At 44.8% G+C, this 22,398-nt stretch overlaps 1 protein-coding gene across 1 annotated transcript in view; it reads right to left on the reverse strand.

The window, feature by feature from the left end:
* Positions 1 to 13,919, reverse strand: part of LOC128830354 (semaphorin-3D-like) — a 30,987-nt gene extending 17,068 nt beyond the window's left edge. Inside the window, exons 1-3 of the mRNA XM_054016175.1 lie at positions 13,866 to 13,919; positions 2,041 to 2,112; positions 194 to 235 (exon numbers count right to left, since the gene is read on the reverse strand). Coding sequence (XP_053872150.1) covers positions 194 to 235; positions 2,041 to 2,112; positions 13,866 to 13,919 — 168 coding nt within the window. The remainder of the gene's footprint in view (positions 1 to 193; positions 236 to 2,040; positions 2,113 to 13,865) is intronic.
* Positions 13,920 to 22,398: the final 8,479 nt, after the last annotated feature.

A 22,398-nucleotide genomic window follows, 5' to 3' on the forward strand; every position in this document is an offset into this window, starting at 1 on the left:
GCATACAAACTACTATTTGCAAGCAAATGTCAATTTTCCAGGCAAACTAGTTCACACTATACTTTCCAGATGCAGCTTAAATGGCAGCCTTTGAAAGTTTGGCCAATAAGCAACAGATGTCACCAGCAAAGCAACAAGCTAAATGCTCAAAATACCAAACTATTCATATGAATTAAACAAGTGTGTGCATTACCTGCTTCAGTGACATCGCCATAGTTGAGATAAATGATGGATGCTGAAAAATTAATGAGTGAATGTCAGTGTACCTGTTTATTGACATTTGCTTCTGTCTTTAATAGAAAATATGACATATCTTAACACCTACCTAACAACAAAATAAATAAAACTACAGATCAATTTAATTGGTTTATGCAGATGTGAAAAAAAGATCAGAAATTATGACTGCCAGCAAATATTCTCTGCTACTTGCCAGTAGATAACTTTTATCCAGGAAGATTGTAATTCACCCTGCACAGAGTGCCAGCACCAAGTCTAAAAACTCCAATTAAGAACTATTCTGAAGGCTTAAATGGGACGGAAGGGATGCACTTTACTCCTCTGCACCAAAGGTGAATATTACCTCTAGTGAAGTGAGTGGATGTTGTGCCAATAACTGTAGTAAGAACAGGATGGTCCTGGTATATTATTTATGCTCTATCACATAATGCAACATCTAAGCCTATTGTTTAGTGTTGATGTGACTTTAAGAATAATAAATGGTTTGCAGCTGCTCTCTCCTCTTCAATTTTCTGTATTAAAAATATGTAGAGGTAACATTTATAAAGTAGATGACTGTCTGCTGAGCAAACCCCAACCCTTTTAGTGTTAAATATGATATGCCATGTTTGCCCTTGACGTTATGGTATAAGAATGCAGCAAATTGGTGTACATACTGAAACTCCTGATTACTTGGCAGACTGTCGAGCAATCTTGGCATTTTCAAAGTAATATTTATAATTGGTGTTCATTGCACTGGAAAGAGGACATCGAGAGCCTTTAGGATTCTCATCCTATAGATGATGAATCAAAAGGCACATAGAGAAATTAACTCAGTAATATCAGTTTTACAGAGTCCGTACTAATTCTGGGTGAACTCATTGTGTCTGATTTCAAACTCTGATTTTGGGTTGGAAAGTTTGACTACAACCCCACTGTTCTTGGGCTTGCACTGCCCTTAGGAGAGAGTCCATGAAAAAAGGGCAGATGGTAGGGAGAAAGGAAAACATGAACAAAACATTAACGTGAAAAATGAAGTAGAGCTGGACACAATGAAAGGGGAACAGCAAGAGACTGCCGAAAAGGAGGAGAGAAACACTTGAATGAAAAAATAAATCAGCAGACACATTCTATTCTCCATTACAAAATCAACTCCATTTCATCAACAGAGTTAATCAGGATTTATGTCAGTGTAATAGAGAGAAGAATTTGGCCCAAAATAGATACCATTTATGGGCAACTCACTGGTGTTGGCATGACTTAGTGGATTTCTTCTCTCTCTGACATTCTACCGGCCAACCCCAAGCACACTAAACCTTGAATCAAGCTCCAAAAAAACCCACCCCAAACAAAGCAAATCAAGAGATTGATTTAAAAATAATTAGTGTTTAAAATAATAGATATTAGGTTCATTTTATTTGCCTCATGGTTATTGTTTCTTTGTTTTAAATTTGATTGTTTGTGTTTTCAAGGTTTTCTCCACAACCATGAGGCTTGAAAACATTTTTCAAATGATAACAGGGTTCGCAGGACTCCAGAAGCTGAGGCTTTAGGAAAAACACTACAAATCAAACAGTGTTGGTGAGACATGATAAAACTGCAAGAGTTGGCAGCAGTTTCCTAGGAGCTTGAAAATTCATGTTCTTTTTGATTCAATCACCTTTGGAAAACCAAAGGATCTCAATGTTAAAAATAAAATAAGTTTGGGAACTTGCATTAGTTCTGAGAAATGAATTGCTTCAGAGGTTGAACTCCACAAGGTTTAAAACTCCCCTAAACTATTCTCTGATGCTGTTCAAACACCCAATGGCTGTTAATGCTTACCTTGAAAATCTGGAGCTCTTCCACAGTCCACTTCCCCTTTGTAATGCCACAACTTTCAGACCGTTCCTGTGTCTGAAACAAAGGTATGTAGTATACAAAGCAGTGTTTGTGTTTCAGTATTTAAGTACAGTTCTGTTTCTAACTGACTTTGTATTAACTCCCCTACCCATTCTTTTTCTAAGTGATGCTCTAAACTTCAGTTAGAAAGAAGATAAAAAAAGAAAGAAACTAGACATCAGAGATCATGCTTAATGTATCCAGGAATTTGCTTTCTAAATACATCTATCCATCCTAGGTACTTGTATGGCCTCTATCACTATAGTGTCTGTGCAACTCACAATTTTTAATGGATCTTAAACATCTTATTTTTTCTTAACCTCAGAATACTCTGTGAGACAGTGCTATTATCCCCGTTTTACAGATGGGGAACTGAAGCACAGCAAGACTTACCCAATCTCACAACAGAAATGTGTGGGGGAAGCAAAGAGTTGGTCTAAGGTCTACTGAGTCCCACTCTAGTGCTTAGCTACTGGATCATCCTTCTTTTTCAGTAAGAACTTATCTATTTAAACAGCTTTAGGGACCATAAAGGTCCTTTGCTGAATAGGGGGTCTTAGTGACTACCTACGCAGTGTGGTGTGATCAGACTTAAAATGGAATTGAAGTGCTTTTAAAATTACTCTAAACAGTTGTTTAAGATCCCAAAGCATTAAGCACCTGCTGAGGCCCAAATGTGGGACATGTCGTGTGACACTGACCCAAAGTCAGGGATACAGAAATGTTACTCACGCAAGAAATTTAAATTGCAGTGGGATCCTTTATTTTAGTTTAAATAACTCTTTGGATCACCTCAGCTCCAAGATTCTGCATTTCTGCTGTAAATCAATTCCAACCATAACAAGTGAAGGGACACCAAAGCTGTGTGGCATTTATGTATTTGGGATTGCAATGAGTGACGCCCCTGAAAATGAAGCCCAGTTGAGAGGTGTGCCTGAACAAGGCCCTTTGCAACACTCACATCCCGCTCAGCCCTAACAGGGGACTCATGAGCTGCATAAAGCCCTGTGCGTGGGTTGCACGTTTTCCTGACAGAATACAGTGCACATAGGGAGACAGGTTGGAAGTCTAGTGAACGGAGTATTGGACTGAGCGTTAGGCATGCTGGAGTTCTAACCCCACCTCTGTCATTGACTCCCTGGGTGGCTTTCAGAATCTCTGTGCCTCAGTTTCCCAAACTCATCAGGAATTAAAACACCTCCCTACCTCAAAGGGAAGATAAAATTCATAGATATTTGCAAATCCCTATTAAAGATATCAGGCTCGATCATCTACTCGGACTCCCCAGTGCTGTACATTCCAGTTGGTGGAGTCCCACCATTGCAAGGGAGCTAGCCAACCCTGCCCCCAAAACACATAGGCTGGTGAAGGGACATGGCCTGGATGTCTGGAAGATGCAAGACAGGACTGAATCAAGCCCATTCAGTACTAAATATTGTGTATAGTTTTAAATCAACATATAAAACAAGTAGTATTAAAACGAGAAAAATACATTTTAAAGCAAAGTAGGAGACTACAGCTGACGACTTCAAGTGGAAGTTACAAAATGTCACTACCTGCCTTCTGTGTTAGTAATGTCAACACCCTTATCTAGGGTTGCATAGATACAAAGGGCTGCAGCTGGAATATCTATACATAACAGGCAGCCTTTCTAAATTCTCCAGCAGCATTGGTTGAACACATTCAAACATATTTTAAGCTTCTGATCTTCTGGTGACCAAAACCTCCCAAGTTATTTGGTGTATTTTTATGCACTCATTATATAATCTTTGAAATATTATCTTTCAGCCTGAATTTCCACAGGATAGATTTAAATATAAAATGAAATAAAACCATGTACTTCTGAAAACAGAAGAGCTCACTTTTTCACTAACAGGTGCTGTAGCTAATAATTTTCTCTCCATTCCAATTATGGAGCACCACCTAGTGACTACATGGTACCTAGCCACCTCTAAATATTTAAAGAATTGCATTGAAGAATTAGATGTCAGTGCTATCTATCAATAGCTAACCCGACAGGAGGTTAGCTATTGATCTAATATAAGTTCATTCTGTATGAAAACCTACTGCAATAGAGGATAGCACAAAACTGAATGCAGATTGTAGAACATGCCAAACAATATCCTCTGTGTTAGGCAACAAATCTACCTTTTCTGAATCTATGTTTAATTTTTTCATAACTTTTCAGCATGTGGAATGTGAATGATTGTGTGTGTGTGTGTGTTGTGTGTATGCTTCAGATGTATCTTTTATACTTGAATTGTAGGGGTTTCACAGTATTTGAAAGTGCATGATTATTTTCCTCCTTTAATTGCTGTCAGAAAGACTTCATTCAGAGGCAAAGCAATGAAGGTTCTCCATGATTGGGGCAGTGCTTGTTCCTGGACAGCCAACTGTGCTGTGAGAGCAAGCCACACTAAAGTTCTTCCTCATGCTAAAATCCTAGTCCATCTCACTCTCGGTCATGCTGATGGGAGCCAGCAAGCTAGTGAAGATGCTTCAGCAAGGTGGAAGGCGGGGGTGGCTCCAGGCACCAGCGCAGCAAGCTCGTGCCTGGGGCAGCAAGCCGCGGGGAGTGGCCTGCCAGTTGCTGTGAGGGCAGCAGTCAGGCTGCCTTCAGGGGCATGCCTGCTGGAGGTCCGCCGGTCCCGCGGCTTCGGCAGTAATTTGAGGCAGGGACGCTGAGGGCGTGGCACCGGCAGACCTCCCGCAGGCATGCCACCGAATCCGGGTGACCAGTGGACCGCCCACAGGCGTGCTGCCGAAAACCGCCTGACTGCTGTGCGTGGGTCGGCAAAAACCATAGAGCCGCCCCTGGTGGAAAGTGAATAGGCCTGCTTTACAGGCTACCCTGACTGCCCTCTGAGGGCACGTCTACTCTGCGTTTGGGAGTGTAATAAGTGTTCTGAGCCGGATGAGTCAACCTTGTCCTGAGTTTGACCTGTCATTACCTGTCAGAGTCCTAAGGGTCCAGACAATCCACACGCAAGGGTCTAACCAGGTGACCCAAGTCAGATATGTAGGCTCCTAATTAAAGCAGAAACTCCAGTATGCTCAAGGTCACTATCAAGGCTGGATTTCCAATTAGGTACAGTGGGCACGTGCCTGGGGGCCCCGGCGTTCTAGGGGTATTGCCAAATATGAGACTTTCTAGCCAGGCATAATTTCTTTTTTCTGCAGAAAATATGCTGCAGTTCCACGTTTCTCCCACGAGAGGCAGCTGTGGCACCAGAAGAGCCTGAGCTGGCTGAGACTGACTGGTCTGGTGGGTGGTGGCAAACAGCTAGCAGGCGGGCGGTGGGTCAATTTTTTCCTCAAGTGAAAAGTCACAGCAGCCTTCTTGGAGCCAAGTTAGGAGGCAGAGTGGGCCACACAGGGCTGATGGGGGGGTCACAGGGCCACAGGGCTCCAGGCAGGGCCACAGGGGACATGGGAGCGGACCCCAGGCAGGGGGCCGTGGGGAGGGGGTTTCCAGGCAGAGCCACATGGGGACATGGGAGGGAGGCGCCAGGCGGGGCCACAAGGGGACGTGGGAGGGGGCTCCAGGCAGGGCCACATGGGGACGTGGGAGCAGCCTCCAGGCAGAGCCACATGGGGACGTGGGAGGGGACGCCAGGCAGGGCCACATGGGGACACAGAAGGGGAGCTCCAGGCAGGGCCACATGGGGACGTGGGAGGGGGATCCAGGCAGGGCCACATGGGGACACGGAAGTGAATTCCAGGCAAGGCCACATGAGGATGCTGGTGGGGGGCTCCAGGCAGGACCACATGGGGCAGCACGGGGCTATAGGCAGGGCCACATGAGGAGGGGGAGGACGCTGAAGATGCTGTGCCTAGGGGCACGTAAGGTGTAAATCCGGCCCTGATCACTGCCTTGTTGGGGATACCCCCAGCTGCCTGATAGTTCTGACAGACTGCCCCTGCTCCAGACTGTCCCTGCTCCAGCCTACCACTGCCCCTGCCCCTGCTCCAGCCACAGTTGGTCACCCAGCTGTCTTGCTAAGGAACAAGCCTTCCAACCTGGGATTACAGAGTTGTGTTAGTGGGGCTCATGCTAGTATTCTAAAAATTGCTGTGTAGGCTGAATCTTGAGCTCTGAAGCCAGGGGTGGGGGCTTAAGAGCCAGAGCCACAATGTCTTCAGAGCTATTTTTAGGGTGCAAGCATGAGCCCAGCTAGTACACGTCTGTGGAGCGGGGCTAGGAGGCTCACTCCCAGAAATAGTGGAGACATGCTCTGAAGAGCCAAGGAATGGAGGAGTGTACAGACAGATACCTCTGTGAGGGATGAGGAGATACCAGGCCACCACTAAGGCAATGGCAGCATGTATGTGGGAAACCTAGACAGTTTTCAGGGAAGCAGGAGGGTTCCACCATAACCTCTTTGCCACACTTCTCAATGTTTCTGTGGCAGGGAGTTGTAAAGATGGGATTCATGGTTCGGGGGTTGAAATTCAGTGTTTTTTTGCAGAATGTCACATTGATTTGTTGTCATATATCCTGGATTATTTGCCTAACATAGGCAAGGAAGAACCTGAACTCTGCCTTAGCAAAACCTGCAACATCCTACCATAACCCAAAGTGGACAGTCACAGATGGTGAGAGAAGATGGGGGCCAGTTTAGGTGCCTTGTAAAGCATGAAGTGGGTGCATCCAGGCAAAGAAGAACGCTGAGTATAAAAAAGGAACACAGGCTCAAAGTGTGCATGCTTCATGAAGCTTTGAGCAGAGCTGCACCCATGAAAGAAACCACAGTGTAGCTGGTATTATGGATAAACTTCACTCCCTGTCTAAATCTGTTCCCAACTCCCACACTCCCACATGCGCACATACACACAAATGAAACCTGGGCTTTGCGTGGGGGAACTAAGCAGGGTTGAGGGGAGGAGAAATCCCTCTCCAAGTGCAGATACTCCATGCCTCTCCTGAAGCATTTTCCACCTACTAGATCCAAGTAAGTGTGAATCTTTTTGTTCTGCCCCTAGCCATACCCAACACTCCCCTTGATGCCAACCTTCTGAGCCAGCATGTTGGCACGCAGGGGTGCAGTGGCCATTCTGCACGGCCACTTCACCCAGACCTTCCCATGCCATCCGTCTCTGGTAAATTTCACCATGCATTAATTCTCCTCCTTTTCTCTGACGGAGTGAGTTACTATGAATACTGCGTTAGGTTGATTACTTCAGCAGACGCAAACCTGCATGGAGACAGGATATGGTTGCTTAAGTGATTCCTATAGGTATTACAGTACAGTATGTAATTATCAAACATGTACGGGTTTTAACTTCTATTCTCTTTCCATAGCAGCAATAGAAATGGGAATAAAGAAACAAAATACAGACATTTCAGCTACTCTTTACAACAAAGCAGTCCCTTATACCCTCCAGTCTCACATATCACTTTTTTTTTTTGGTTCACAAACCTACACAGAATAATGCATTCCTATAAACTGTGCATTCACTGAAAAACACCACAGTGAATAGTTCAATAAACCAGAACAAACAGCTAGACTGTGCAGGTTCCTCCACAACAGGCTTAACTTCCCTCCTCTGTTTGTTATTTTATTATCCTAGCAGGGCCACTGGTGCTCTTTTAGTTAAGGTTTTGTCAACACTTCTATTATAACGCCTCATTTTTAGGGATTTATAGTTTTGACTAAAGTAATTCATTACCGGCTTAAACTTTAAGTTTTTGAGCCTTTAACCGAAAATCAAATGGTTCTACAATTAAAAAAAGAAAAAACCTTCAGCTTTTCTGTTCAGATTATTCTGTTTTGCTACTGTACTATAAACCAGTTAGGACCTGATCCAAATATCATTGAAGATAATGAATCTTCAGTCAGATTTAGAACATATATTAAAATAATTTCCATGTAGGCCATAGGGTCACATTCAGAAAAGTAGGTGCTTAAATCCCATTGCCATGGGGGGGAGTGTGAACCACCAGCTGAGGGAGGCTAGCCCCCAGCCCTGCCACTTCCACCCGAGCCCAGGGGTGGCAAGTTTGTATAATTTTTGGTGGTGACCAGAATGGGTCCTAGTGCCACATGTCCCCTTCCCCCACCACACACACACACACATGCCTTGTATATATTTAAAATAATGTAAAAATAGACTGGAAACAGTAAGCGTTTAACAGTTTCCCTATATTGCTCTGGAGTGGGGCTGGGGATGAGGGCTTTGGAGTGTGAGAGGGGTTCAGGGCTAGGGAAGAGGGTTGGGGTGTGGGGGAATGAGGGCTCTGACTGGGGCTGGGAATGAGGGGTTCTGGGTGTGGAAGGAGCTAAGGGCTAGGGAAGAGGGTTGGGGTGTGGGAGGGTGAGGGCTTTGGGGTGTGGGAGGGGGCTCAGGGCTAGGGAAGAGGGTTGGGGTGGGGGGGGGGGGGGTGAGGGCTCTGGCTGGGGGCGCGGGCTCTGGGGTGGGGCCAGAGATGAGGAGTTTGGGGTGTTGGCAGGCTGCCCTGGGGCTGGAGCCAGAGAGGAGGACTCCCCCATCCCTCTCCCCACCGGCAGCAGTGAGCTCCGGGAGAGGGCCTTCCCCCTTTCCCCCCAGCCAGGGCCGGCTCCAGGCACCAGCCCACCAAGCTTGTGCTTGGGGCGGCACCTGGAGCGGGGCGGCGCGGCGCTCCAGCTCCAGGGAGAGCAGGGCCACTGCCGGGCTCGCCGCCCTCCCCCCGGCGCTCTGGCCGCCCTCCCCCCGCGCCCTCCCCTGCCGCACGGGCAGGCCCTGCCCCCAGCAGCACACTCAGTCTGCACCACTGTCACTGCATGTGCTCCTAGGGCCCCTCTCCGGTCCAGGAAGCCCCCTCGCCTCCCCTCTGGTGGGTGCTGAGGGGAGAGGGGGCTGCCATCATGTGTGTGCCTCCTCCCTCTGCAGTGCTGCCACCTCAGCATGCTGCTGGTGCCGCTCCCTTTGGTAACCAGCAGCAACAGTGGCTGGAGAGGGAGCGCAGCACGGGGCAGCAGGGCAGCCGCCCAATACCCAGGTCGCAGGCAGGGACGCTCCGGGGGAGACACGCGGGGGTGGCAGGTGGGGCCGGGGGATGCTCCGGGAGAGGCGCGCAGGGTGGCAGATGGGGCCACGGGAGAGACCCAGCCCCGAACATTGGTGGTGCCGGGCCCCCGGGCCCTGAATATTGCTGGAGCATGGGCACCATGGGCCCATATAACTCGCCGCCCCTGCCCAAGCCCCGTGCCGCCGGAGCCCCGAGCCCCCACCACCATGGCCACCAGCCCTGTCCCTCCCCAGACTATCCCCCCAGCCCCAAAGGAGCACCTAGAGGGCAGGTGGCATGTGGCCCCAGCCACCCCAGGCCCGGAGTGCCAGGAAGGCGGGCGGCATGCGGCCACAGCCCCTACAACCCGAGCGCGAGGAGGGCGGGCGGATGTAGCCCACCCAGCCCCGGAGTGGGGCTGCACTGGGGACTGGAGCCTTACGCAGGCCAGAGAGCAGTGGTAAGCAGGGGGCGGGGCTACGCCTGGCTGTTTGGAGAGGCACAGCCTCCCCCAGCCTATGTGACCCACCGCCCATGCCCATTGCATTCAATGAAGTAGGCACATGCTTAAAATGTATGTGTGTACAATTAGAGTGTATAACCCTGTGAACATAGGATCGGTCACTAAGGGCTAAGAAAGTGGTACAGGCCTGGGAATGACTCTGTAGCCTGGTGGTTGGAGCTGTCGTCTGGGAGGTAGAAGAAACAGGCTCCAGTCCCCCTGCTCCAGTACCTTTTTTTCATTATTTAGCCACAGTGGAACAGCTTTAACAGGAGAGCTTGAGAAAGCCTACTGTCAGAATATCCCCTAGCCCAGTGCCTGCTTAGAGGTAGAAGAGCTTAGTTCAAAAGCCTGTTCTTTCTCAGGAAGAGGGGAGACTTGAATGGGGGGTGATTCCTACTTCCCAGGTGAACACCTTAACCACTAAACTATAAATTATGAGGAAGGGCCTTTGCCCATCCCTCCCAGTGTTTTGTGTAAGCTTTGCTATAGGAGCCCAATCCAGTGGGCAAGTTCTCTGAGCACATTTACCAGATCAGGCCCTGCAGATGAGTTAGGAAGAGAATTGCTTATCTTCCTTCAGTTCATGCATTGCTCTGAGGTTTAGGTGTTCAGACACCTGGCATGGGGCTGCAGTGCACATGCTCAGAGGTAGAAATATAGGTGCTTAAGCAACTTTTATTGCAAAAAATGTAGATGCTGAGTGATTTTAGGCACCTACAGTGTTCAGGAACAGCTGAGAGGGGGCTTTGTGAATCCTAGAGGGGCCTGATTCTGGGATTTAGGTGCCTAAAGTGACAGTTAGGCACCTAAGTCCTTTTATGACTCTAGCCCTAAGTTAATAATTTTCTGGTTTTTAGAACAGGGCAGGCTGAGAAAAGGAAGAAAAATAATTAGGATTGTAAGTGTTGTTTTTCATGTTGTGTAGTTTAAGCAAAATTGACCTTTCTGTTGAAATTAATTGAAATTTCAAGGATGCTATTTGACTTAATTCAGCTGGACCTCATTGCATAATTTGTTCTCACACCTCTTTATTAATTCACCAATGTGTGCAGCCAGCTCTTATAAACTTGTCAATTCCTTGCTGAAAATAACAGGTTGGTTTTTAAAGAAAGTAAAGTTAACAATATCCTTGGCCAAATAAATCTTGCTGTGTGGTCCACTGCCACTTTTGTTGACTATAACCTACTAATTCAAAAATTCAGGGTTATTGAAAAATATCGTAATGCGGACCCCAGGTGGTTCACTAAAATGCAAAACAATATTTATGAAAGATCAAAAGTTCAATGCCAGTGAAAAGCAACCATCTATTACATGGCTTGGTACTATAATAAATATTTTCACATTGTCTTGTACAGGCCTGTATTTTTTATTGGCCAGAAGCGTCAGAATGGCTGGATGTAAAAGAATTAAGCTATTAATTGTTAAGTTCACTGTCACATGTCAAAATAGCAGATACTAGGTGTCTCAAAGCAGCTGAGAAAATCTTGTTTGAACACTGAGTGAAACACATACATGCTCAGCAAATAAAGGCTCTTTGTCTCTCTTAGAAATTCTCCTGCTCAGCATTCGTTGTTTTACTACAATATATTGGCAATGGCAAGCATTGTTACCTATAGAAAAGCACTTTTTGAAAATATTTAGAACTACAATTAACGCTGCAGCCTTTTTGTATCAATTGCATTTGTAAGAAGCTGGAACTTGACGTAAGACTCTAGGGATATTCACAGGTCTGGTGTTTTTGAATTGCAGTTTGCACATAATCTCTGTGTAAATCATTTTAAACCTTCCTACTGATACACTAATATGCAATGCAGACCACTAAAAGGTTAGGGGAGGGGAAAGGACAGAAATGAGGAGTACTGGGACATGGCATTTGGCTGGTTTTTATTGAGAAAACAAGCATAAAATCATTTTAAAGAGCATATAAAATAAGATCTCGGAATGGCAGTCAGACCATTCAAAAGAGTCTACATCGTAAAATGTATGCTAGTTGCTTATTCTTCATTTAAGGCATACAGACTTACAGCATTTTATTTTCAAACCTGGATTCCTAAAGTTAGGCTCCTGAATCTGTGTGTAAGCACCTAAATGAAAGTGAGCTGATTTTCAGACTTCCAGAGCACTTACTAGTGCTACTGAAGTCCATGACAACTACAGATACTGAACACCTCTGAAAAGTGAGAGGTGAATCAGGGCCATAAATTCTATTCTCTGACGTTTAAATATCCCAGTTACCAGACTGGTTGGGGACAATGGGTTTACATTATAGCAATGACATACATCACACAGAGGCAGCCAATTCCTTTGTCATTGACTGGTCCCTAATAATTCTCCCCATACTAGAGTGGTCCTTTAAGAAGAAGATTGCAGTGAGTTTGGACCTTTAGGCATTGCCTACAAAGGCCTCCGCGGGTCAGCTGTGGTGGAACCAGCAAGACTTGGACCTCCAGCAGCTAGAAAGGCTGGGAGCAGGCAGAGGCCAATCAGGGCCCAGCTGGCCAGATAAAAAGTGCTCACTGCTTCTATCAAATGGCAGTTCTGGGTGAAGCTAGGAGAAGGAAGAAAAAATCTTTCTCTGCCTTAACCCAAGAAGCCAGGCTTGGCCAGACCTATTTCTGACTGCCCTTTGTATTTACATCAATGAGAAACTTTTGATTTATTTTGGGGAGTGTAAGGTCCAAGTGGCCCATCCTGAATTAGACATTAATTGAACTCCTGAAAATTAAGTATGCTCACTTTGCCTACTAGTTCAGGCAAGCTGGTGACAGAGAGTCTTTGTGCCTGCAGACCTGCTGGAGCCAGGTGGGGTGACTCATGGTTAGAGTGGCGCTCAAACTATTTACCATTGGGGGCCACGTATTCAGCTCTTTGTTATGTGGGCCACACCCACACAATATATAATACCAGTGACCATGATAAATAATCCGGGGGGAGGGGGAGGAAGTGAATCAACCGGGTTCTGTACAATAGTCAGGATTGTTCTGGGTTGTTGATCACTGCTGGATAATTGTGAATCCCTGAGCTCAGTGCTTAAAGTGGACTGAAGAAAGATTGAGGGAGAGGGTTTCTGAATCAATGATAATCTCATCTGAAATAAATATTTATGCACTTGGTAGGGCAGGTCTTAAAGTGCACCCCTCGGTGACCCAACTCCATTTTTAAGTGTTTTTTGCCAGGACTGAGACCCCTTGCAACTCTGCCCACTTTAAGCCTTGCCTGATCTGGGCCCACAAAACAGCTGCATTGTCAGCAGTGTGTCCTCTTCCGGGCTACTGTGCTGTAGTGCACACAGTAGCTCTGTGCCCTGGGCACCTCTTACCTGGTTAGAGTTGCCAGGTGTCTGGTTTTCGACTGGAATGCCTGGTCAAAAAGGGACCCTGGTGGCTCCGGTCACCACTGCTGACTGGGCCGTTAAAAGTTTGGTTGGCAATGCAGCAGGGCTAAGGCAGGCTCCCTGCCTGCCCTGGCTCCATGCGGCTCCCGGAAGCAGTGGCATGTTCCCCCTTCAGCTCCTAGGCATGGGGCAGCCAGGGAGCAAAGTTGCAGCTGTGTGCTAATTGGGCTGCAATTGGCCCAAAGGCTCTGGGTTGAGAACCATTGGGCTAGAATCATCCAGATATTGCGTGTGGTAAGCATCAAGTTCTCATTAGCTATTTGAAGGTACTTGGGTGATTTCCATTGTGGGCAAGCAGCTTGACAGTATACACCCAGAGTCACTCTTTCTGACAGCAAAACCAATAGAACTCTAGGGTAAGGATTTTAGAAGTGGGAGCCAGACTGTGAGACTTAGTGGTGCAGCAACATAAGGACCAGAAGGGTCATCTATAAGGGTTGTGTCCCAGGGACTGCAATCTTTTGTTGCATTTAGACTGCAGGCTCCCACCTCCTGTGGAGAAGAGAAGGACTAGAACTGCTGCAGGCTGTGCAAATTGTACACTGTCTTTTGCAGAGACTCAAAGGAAGTTAGAAGGAGACTGTGGGCCTGTTGCTTGTTTCCCAGACTTTAAGAAGCTGGTGTGCCTACAAGGGTTTGGACACCATTTCACAGCATCTGAGAAAGGTAAACCTCCCAGAGAAGAGCTCTAGGGGGTGGATGTGGATGTATGTGCATCATTATGTTTTTCATTTGAATTTTTGATAGTAACAAGCAGGGCCGTCCCTAGGAGGGTGCAGGGCCCAGGACAAATCAACCTCCCCCTAGTCTCCTCACCATCCGCAAGGCACACTTGCATGCCTGGCTGCCACTCGCTTCCTCACCTCTACCCCACCCACCCATCCACCGTTCTCCTCCTCACCGTCTGCTTGCCCGCTTGCCACTCGCCTCATCACCCGCCTGCCCGCCGCTCACCTCCCCGCTAGTCTCCTTGCCATCCATCCAGCGTGCTCCCCGTCCACCTTCCTCCTCGCTGTCCGCCTGCCCGCCTCCTGATTCCCCTCCCACCTGCCAACCTGCCGCTCACCTCCCCGTTCACTTCCTCACCCCACTCACCTCTACCCCGCCCTCCCACCTCACTCCCTGACCACCTCTTCACCTGAATATCGGGGCAAATAGCATCCCAATCGTACATTGGTCGGGATGCAGGACAAAGGGCTAAATATCGGGACGGTCCCAATTTTATTGAAGCGCAGGGGCCCCCAAAGCACAGGGCCTGGAATGGTCTCCTCGATATGGCCTATCCAAAGGACGGCTCTGGTGACAAGTACTAAAACTTGGGTGACACACACACCCTTCCCCGAAAGTGTTGTCTTTAAAATAGCTGCTATTGACAATATTCACAATTGTTTCAAGGTTATAAGTAAACTGTTGTGTATTCATACAGATAGATTTAGTATACATTTTCCTTTAGAGATTTTGTCTCTTTTTTTCTGTGAGAAGCTTAACTCTATATTTAGATAGATAGATAAAGTCCTGAAAAGACTAAACTCTGGTCTGGTCCCCAGCAGAAAAGTAAGCTGAGATACACAAAGTAGAAAGAAATATTATATCCAATATTAGCATATTGCCTTCTGCAAACTTATTACATATACATGCAACATACTCAGTTCATTTGGATACTACGGTTTTAGGGGACTGGGTACGCCAGGAAGCTGTGCTCGAAAAGGGCTTAATCCTGCTCCCATTAAAGTCCATGGAAAAAACTACTATCGGGTTTAATGGTACAAGGCCACGCTGAAAGGGACTACAACTGGGCCTGATTACTGTATCGAGATGTGGGGCAGGAGGGCTCAATATGGGTGTTTGTGTGTGGGTGAAGAGTAGGGGACTCAGAAAAGGGAAATCATAAGGCACTATCATGAGGCTAATTACATTCATTGAATATTTTGGCCCAGATTTAGCAGTTGCCTTTTTAGCGCTCCAATAATAAATTCTGATGCTGATTTACCAGCTGAAATGCATGCATATTGCTGTTTCTTCCCTGTCCCTGGAATTATGTGACAATCCGTTGTCACTCAAAAGGGTATATCATTCTGAAATTCTGCAGCAGAACTTGCAGTTTGAAATAGGCTTGCAGTGGAAACCTAAATGGAACTATCAGTTTTTCATATTAACACCTCCAGGAGTATGAGCTTCTAGAGTTACCGAGAAGGATATTTTCACATCATAAAAAGGGCTCAGTCTGAATTTTAAGCCAACCCTTTCTTTTTTTAACTTCTTTCCTCAAATTTTATTTTATAGGAACAGATGAATGTAGATCTGACCAGGTCTAATCTGGTATCCTGCCTCTGCTAATAGACAGTACCAGTTGCCTCACAGGAAGGTGCAAGTAATCTTGCATTAAGTAATGATGGGAGAACCCGTTCACAAGATAAGTTCCTTCTTACCCCCCTCCCACCCTCACTAGTTACAATTTATCAACATCCTTCTTGAATTATGGGCACCAGTATTCAAGGAGCAATTGCCCCAGTGCTAAAGACAGAGGTGAAATAACCTCTTTCCTCCTACTCCAGATTCCCCTGTTTATGCATCTGAGAATTGCAGTAGTCCTTTTGGCCACAGCATAGCACTAGGAGCTCATATTCAGCTGATTATCCACTCCCAAACCCCCTCCCCCCCAAATATTTTTCAATCACAACTTCCCAGGATAGAGCCCCTCATCCTGTAAGTACAGCCTACGGTCTTTGTTCCTAGATGTATACATTCACTTTTAGCTTTATTAAAACGCATATCATCTGCTTGCACCCATCTTACCAAGCGATCCAGATTGCTCTCTATCAGTGTCCTGTTTGCTTCATTTACCACTGCCCCAATTTTTGTCATTTGCAAATTTTATTAGTGATGATCTTATGTTTTAAAGTTATAGATGCTAAATTGAGGAAGAAAAGCCAGAGACATTTTAGCTCAAAGCTAGGTGAGAAAATTGATTGCACAGTCAATTCAGTTGAAATATTTAAAGATAAGATGGCAGTTTTGTATCCTTATCCATTTTATTCTCATAAGCATCATGGGAAACATGATGACAGAACTGATAAGCCATCATTAAAAATAGTACGGATTATCACTTGTTTCAAATTATCCATTTCAAGAACCCCCCCCCCCCGCCTCACAAAAAAAAAAACACCTCACCTCACTTACACAGTATAGTTTATAGCCTTTCTAATTTGTCCCAACGTCTGGATGGCCCTTTGAAAATTTCTGAATTCTGTAAATAATTAAATGAAAAATGTATTGATAAGAGGCAAATTGACTTATAAAAATACTGAAATTTCACATCCTGAATGAACCAGACTGATTATATTTTATTTTTTTCCCATCCATGTGGACCCCAAAGGGCTTTAGAAACTTCACTAACTGATTGTACAAATAACTCTCCGTGTATATATTACATAACTTTATCCATAAAGTTAATCTCTGGTGTGAAATGCATGAAGGTCTAATGCAGGAAGACAAAACTGTATACATTTGAAATTACAGCGATTATCCATATATAATTACCCAAATTTGACATGACAATGGGATTAAAAGCTCTGGTCTTGAGAAAAGTGCTGTGTGTCAATTTTTCTTTTAATTTCTAAAAACACTGGGAATTTTTTGGGTATTTTTAACAAAAAAAAAAATGTTTTCCTACATATTACAGAGCTGTTGAAAAATGTTCAAATTTTGAATTCTGAAAAAAAATGTGTTCCCCTTTCCCCCCCCCCCCCCCCCCAGCAGCTCTAACTATAGCATTTTTCATGGCTACAACTGGACTCTCATTCAGCAGGATTCTTTTGAACATCCCAACCCACACCTCAAAGGGCCATTTGCAGAGTGGTGCTCTTTAACATCATGAAGGGCTGTAATAATTCATAGGGAAAAGGTGCATGCACAGAAACACCACTTTGGTTTTCCTTAGAAATCTCTCATGTGAACATAACCTAGCTTGACCATGGTTAGTATGGGGTCAGAAGACATCACAGTTTGAAGTATTATGAATGAAAGCAAATAAACATTCACTGCAAGCTTTCAAGTATCAGAGGGGTAGGCGTGTTAGTCTGAATCTGTAAAAAGTAACAGAGGGTCCTGTGGCACCTTTAAGACTAACAGAAGTATTGGGAGCATAAGCTTTCGTGGGTTTTCTTCTATGCTCCCAATACTTCTGTTAGTTTTAAAGGTGCCACAGGACCCTCTGTTACTTTTTGCAAGCTTTCAGTGACCATATGACTCTATCTAGTAATTTATATATCATGGAATCTGAGTACCTTGCTATTATTAATGGATTTCTTCCTCTCTTCTCTCATGTGACACAGAAGTATTAATTCTATTTTACAGCTGGGGAACTGAAGTGTGGCAGCTGCCAACTTGGTCAGCACACCAGGGATCTTCAGAAACAGAAGCATGAACTGCTACAGCTTGAGCTAACAAGAGAGGGTCAGTAGATGGGGCACGTAACAACTTGTATACTCTGTAGATTGGCACAGAAGGGCACCTGCAAAACATGCTCATCAGTGGGTTACAGAAGTACAGAGAGATTACGATCAGACATTGCCATTAATTTTGGATGTCCAATTCGAGATAGCTAAGCCCAATTTTTGAGAGTACTTAGTATTGTATAGCTCATTATCTGCCCACAGCTGAGTTCCCATTGACCTCAGTTGTGAATGCACAGCATTTCTAAGGGTAAATTAAGTGATTTTGGCCAATGCCACACAGAGTATCTCTGTCTGAGCCACGAGTTGAACCCAGGTTTCCCAAAGCCTCATCCACTGCCATATCCACCAGACCATCCTTCCTACCTTGTTATATCTTTCCCCATATATTTCTCTGCACATATTACGCAAACTGTATACAAAATATGATACCTAACCTAGTTTCATCTCACAGGCCATCTGACATGAAACTAAATGAATTTTAAATATATAAATAAAATAGCACTATAATCGTTAATATATTTACTCTAAAATATAGCTAGTTCCATACCAGGGATTACTTGTGTTGTATGCTCAAGATCAAGTCTGTATATACACCTCTACCTCGATATAATGCTGTCCTTGGGAGCCAAAAAATCTTACCGCGTTATAGGTGAAACAGCGTTATATCGAACTTGCTTTGATTCGCCGGACTGCACAGCCCTGCCCCCCCCCCCCCCCCCCGGAGCACTGCTTTATCGCATTATATCAGAATTCATGTTATATAGGGTAGCGTTATATCAGGGTAGAGGTGTACTACATGTATTCTATGTACATATGAAATATCTTTGATGAAATATAGGGGAGATGTGGTTTATCCATATTGCTTGGTTTTGACATAAGGGAGTTGTGTGTTTCTATGGAGAACATAATACACAAAGCTAATTATAGTAGGTAAAGAGCTGAAAACCACAGAGTGGGAGAGGCAGGTGTTCAACTGGATTGTCACATAGGAATGTCTTAAAGGTCACTGATGGTGGTGAGATCTCAGAGATTCCCAAATCTACATAAAGTTATTCCTCCCCTCCCCACTACACTAATCACATACTGCTCTATTGTCAGTCGGTGACATGGGATGGTAGGTTTTCCTCTTCAAATTCGACATTGACCATCTCTATCAATAAAAAACATGGGCATCTTTCACTGGCCATGATAGGCAGGGGCCTGAAATACTGGTGGTGACTTACATTTCCTTTGCTTCATCTAGAACATCTTGCTCTGTGAATGTGCCAAATTCTGTGAAGTGATCAGGTATGTATTTTGCCTAAGGCTTGGTGTAGGGTTGCTGCTGTCTGGAGATGTCTCAGATGTTTTTCTACCTTTTTAAAGAAGTATATTACCAATACCTCATATAGAGCTGAGTTGATTTATAGGGTGGATTGCAATTACGATTGACAAAGTAGTTTAAATTCTGGAAATTCTGCAGGGCAGAATTACTGACACCAATTGGCCAATATTATGGGGTGTGTATAGGGTTTTACAAGGATCCTTTGGGTCAGATAAATGCATAGTAGGTCACCCAAGGATGACATGTGAGATCACCACTGAGAGCCTGTAACACTTGTCATCATAATCATTGTAAAATGTGGGAACAGATATTTTTTAGGGATTTGTGTGGCTACAAAAAAATATATTCTTAAGGTCTTGGAGTTGTGGCCCGTCACTTGGAGGTGACATACCTCTGTAATGTTCCTTTCAGGCAGTAGATAACAGACATTTATCTCCCTGTCTGGTCATCTGTGTATTGTATGCCTCACAATGTATGCCTGTTTGCAGGCTGAGCCACAGACAAAAGAAGACATTGCAAAAACTACATGAAAGGAAATCTACAAAATGAACAAATGGCAGGGGGTCCTTTCTATGAATAAAGACAAAGGATTGTGCTGGTATATCTGGGGGTACAAGGAAACACACGAGGTCCTTCGCCAAAGAGGCAAGCGGACAACATGTTTGTTTCCTGAAAGGAGGGTCACCGCGAAGGTTGGCTGTAAAGTGCTGCCAGGATTTGGGGTGAGCAATACTCTGTAAGACTTGAGAGTGTCTTGTTAATTAAGTACGGGCTCTAGAATGTGTTGTTATGGTTTTGTTTTCTATGTAACAATTTTTTTCCAATACTTCTACTTGCTACTACTTGAATCTCTATGCTTTGCTAAATAAACTTAGGCTTGATTTCACTAGAAACATATCGAAGTGCTGTGTGTCAAGCAGAGCAGTGACCGCAGGTGGAACTGGTAAACTGGGACGTACTGTTTCTTTGAAAGCAGTGAATCTGTAAATACTGTGAGTGTCCAGTGGACCAGGGGCTGAACACTCCAGGAAGACACTGGGAGGGGTTGGAAGTTGTCTGTCGCCAACCTGTAGAGTAACAGTAGGACCTGTGTAGACCTAGAGGGGAGAACTTGTTGCCTGTGGCTGGTGGAGTCAGAGAGCTGACCCCCAGCAGGCACTGACAAGGCTTTCTCACACTAAGGGCACGTATGGTAGCGAGGTGCCTCACAGCCCTGGGTACTCCTGGAAAGCCTCACACTTATGCTCATCCGTGACATTGGATGTTAGGAATTCTTTCTGTTGGATTTTATCTGTATCTGAATGTGTTTTCCAGCAATTCTCTAGTTGGAGCAGCAGTGGTGACAGTTCAATGCATGTGGGTATTCTACAATGAGGTCTAAAGCTCTTAAGAGGGAGACACTAGGTAATTCTAGATTTTTGAATGTGTCAGATCTGCAGAAAACTCCACTAACTTTGCACATGCAAAATGAACACCCAACAGCGATGAAGTGGAGATGTAATATGCATTATGATTTGGCATAGAAATGTTCAGACGCTGATTCCTTGATAAGACACTCGCAGTTTGAGTGAGAGCTAGTTGTTGCAAAACAAGAAATATTCAAATATGTCTTAGAATGAAGAATCTCACTTTCTTAAATAAAATGTAGGACAAAACATACCTCCCATTTACCAGTGGCAAAGCTTGACGTTCTTTACTATAGATAGCTACAGGGGGAAATGTCTGGCTGATGTGCATTTTAGTGATATATAATGGAGGTATGGTACAATGGTATTGTAATGAACTGGAACTGTTTAACTGTGTGTCAGGAGCTGTACAATGCTAATAGCTACTGAAGATTCTTCTTTAGCTTAAGTGGTAGAGGACTATGATTTCGGAGCAGGAGGCTCTTAGTTGTATTCCACTGCTGCTGTGTAGGTCCAAAGGGCTATGACGGCCAGTATAGTGACAACTGAGAGTCCTTATTGGCTATTGACTTGCTGTAGCATTGCTGAGTGGTGTTAAAGTTTATTATCTAGTAGTACAGCTTACTTAGCTAGTGCAATGGATTAGCATAGGGTACTGTGATGCATCTGCTAATGGTGATGCTTCAGCTGCTCAAGGGGCTGTAGGGTCAGGAAGGGAAGATTCCAGGGCAGTTGGGAAGAGAAGGTGACAGAAGCAGGATGTTTGGGGCCCTGGGAGGAACAAAGTATTTGAAGGCACTTGGGAAATGATATTGGAATCAACCAGAAGTTACAGGTATTAGCAGCTGAAATGCCTACAGTACTTGTCTCAGCTGTGTTAAAAGTAGCACACTAACAAGGGACTGTCAGGTCAAGGTTTGGTACCATGGCACACTGGAGACCTCACAGAAGAGCTACATGTGTCTCACACATTAATGTTGATGACTCCACATGCATGTTAATGACTCTGATCTCTACCATGCCATACATGACTAGTGCTGTCAAGGAGAATACCTAGCATTTTTAGTGAAGAAGATATTAGCCTCCAAGAGGATAAATCAGACAGTGGGATGGATGTGGAGTTCTGTTTCTGACAATGCATTGCGTTGCTGTATATGATCTTGAGAAAACTATCTTTGATTTAACCCTCCTGCCCCACTTTACAACATTTAGATACTTCCCTTATTGAACTGCTGACCAGTTTAACTAATTAATGTTGGCAAAGCATTTTGTGTGCTGCATGTACATCAACGTATTACTATTACTTTTAAAATTTGAATCAAGAAAGCCTATGAGAAAGAAAACTATGAACGTGGTCTGCTAGGTAGGTCTGAGGGCAAAGGATCTGATTCAAAGCTCACTTAAAAAAAAGGAGTCCTCCTTGTGGCACCTTAGAGACTAACAAATTTATTTGGGCATAAGCTTTTGTGGGCTACAGCCCACTTCATCAGATGTATGAAGTAAAAAATACAGGAGCAGGTATAAATACATGAAAAGATGGAAGTTGCTTTACCAAGAGTTAGGTCAGCCTAATGAGAGAAATCAATTAACAGCAGGCTACCAAGGGAGGGAAAATAACTTTTGAAGTGGTAAGAGAGTGGCCCATTACAGACAGTTGACAAGAAGGTGTGAGTAACAGGAGGGAGTATTGGGTTTTGTAATGACCCAACCACTCCCAGTCTTTATTCAGGCCTAATCTCATGGTATCTAGTTTGCAAATTAATTCCAGTTCTGCAGCTTCATGTTGGAGTCTGTTTTTGAAGGTTTTTTTTGTTGAAGAATTGCCACTTTGAGGTCTGTTATTGAGTGACCAGAGAGATTGAAGTGTTCTCCTACTGGTTTTTGAATGTTATGATTCCTGATGTTAGATTTGTGTCCATTTATTCTTTTGCATAGAGACTGTCCGGTTTGGCCAATGTACATGGCAGAGGGGCATTGCTGGCACATGATGGCATATATTACATTGGTAGATGTGCAGGTGAACAAGCTCCAGATGGTGTGGCTGATATGGTTAGGTCCTATGATGGTGTCCCTTGAATAGATATGTGCACAGAGTTGGCACCAGGGTTTGTAGCAGGGTTTGGTTCCTGGGTTGGTGTTTTTGGTGTGTAGTTGCTGGTGAGTATTTGCTTCAGGTTGGGGGGCTGTCTGTAAGCGAGGCCAGGCCTGTCTCCCAAGGTCTGTG

The sequence above is a fragment of the Malaclemys terrapin genome, chromosome 1 (assembly GCF_027887155.1).
Source record: "Malaclemys terrapin pileata isolate rMalTer1 chromosome 1, rMalTer1.hap1, whole genome shotgun sequence".
Classification (NCBI taxonomy): Eukaryota; Metazoa; Chordata; order Testudines; family Emydidae; genus Malaclemys; species Malaclemys terrapin.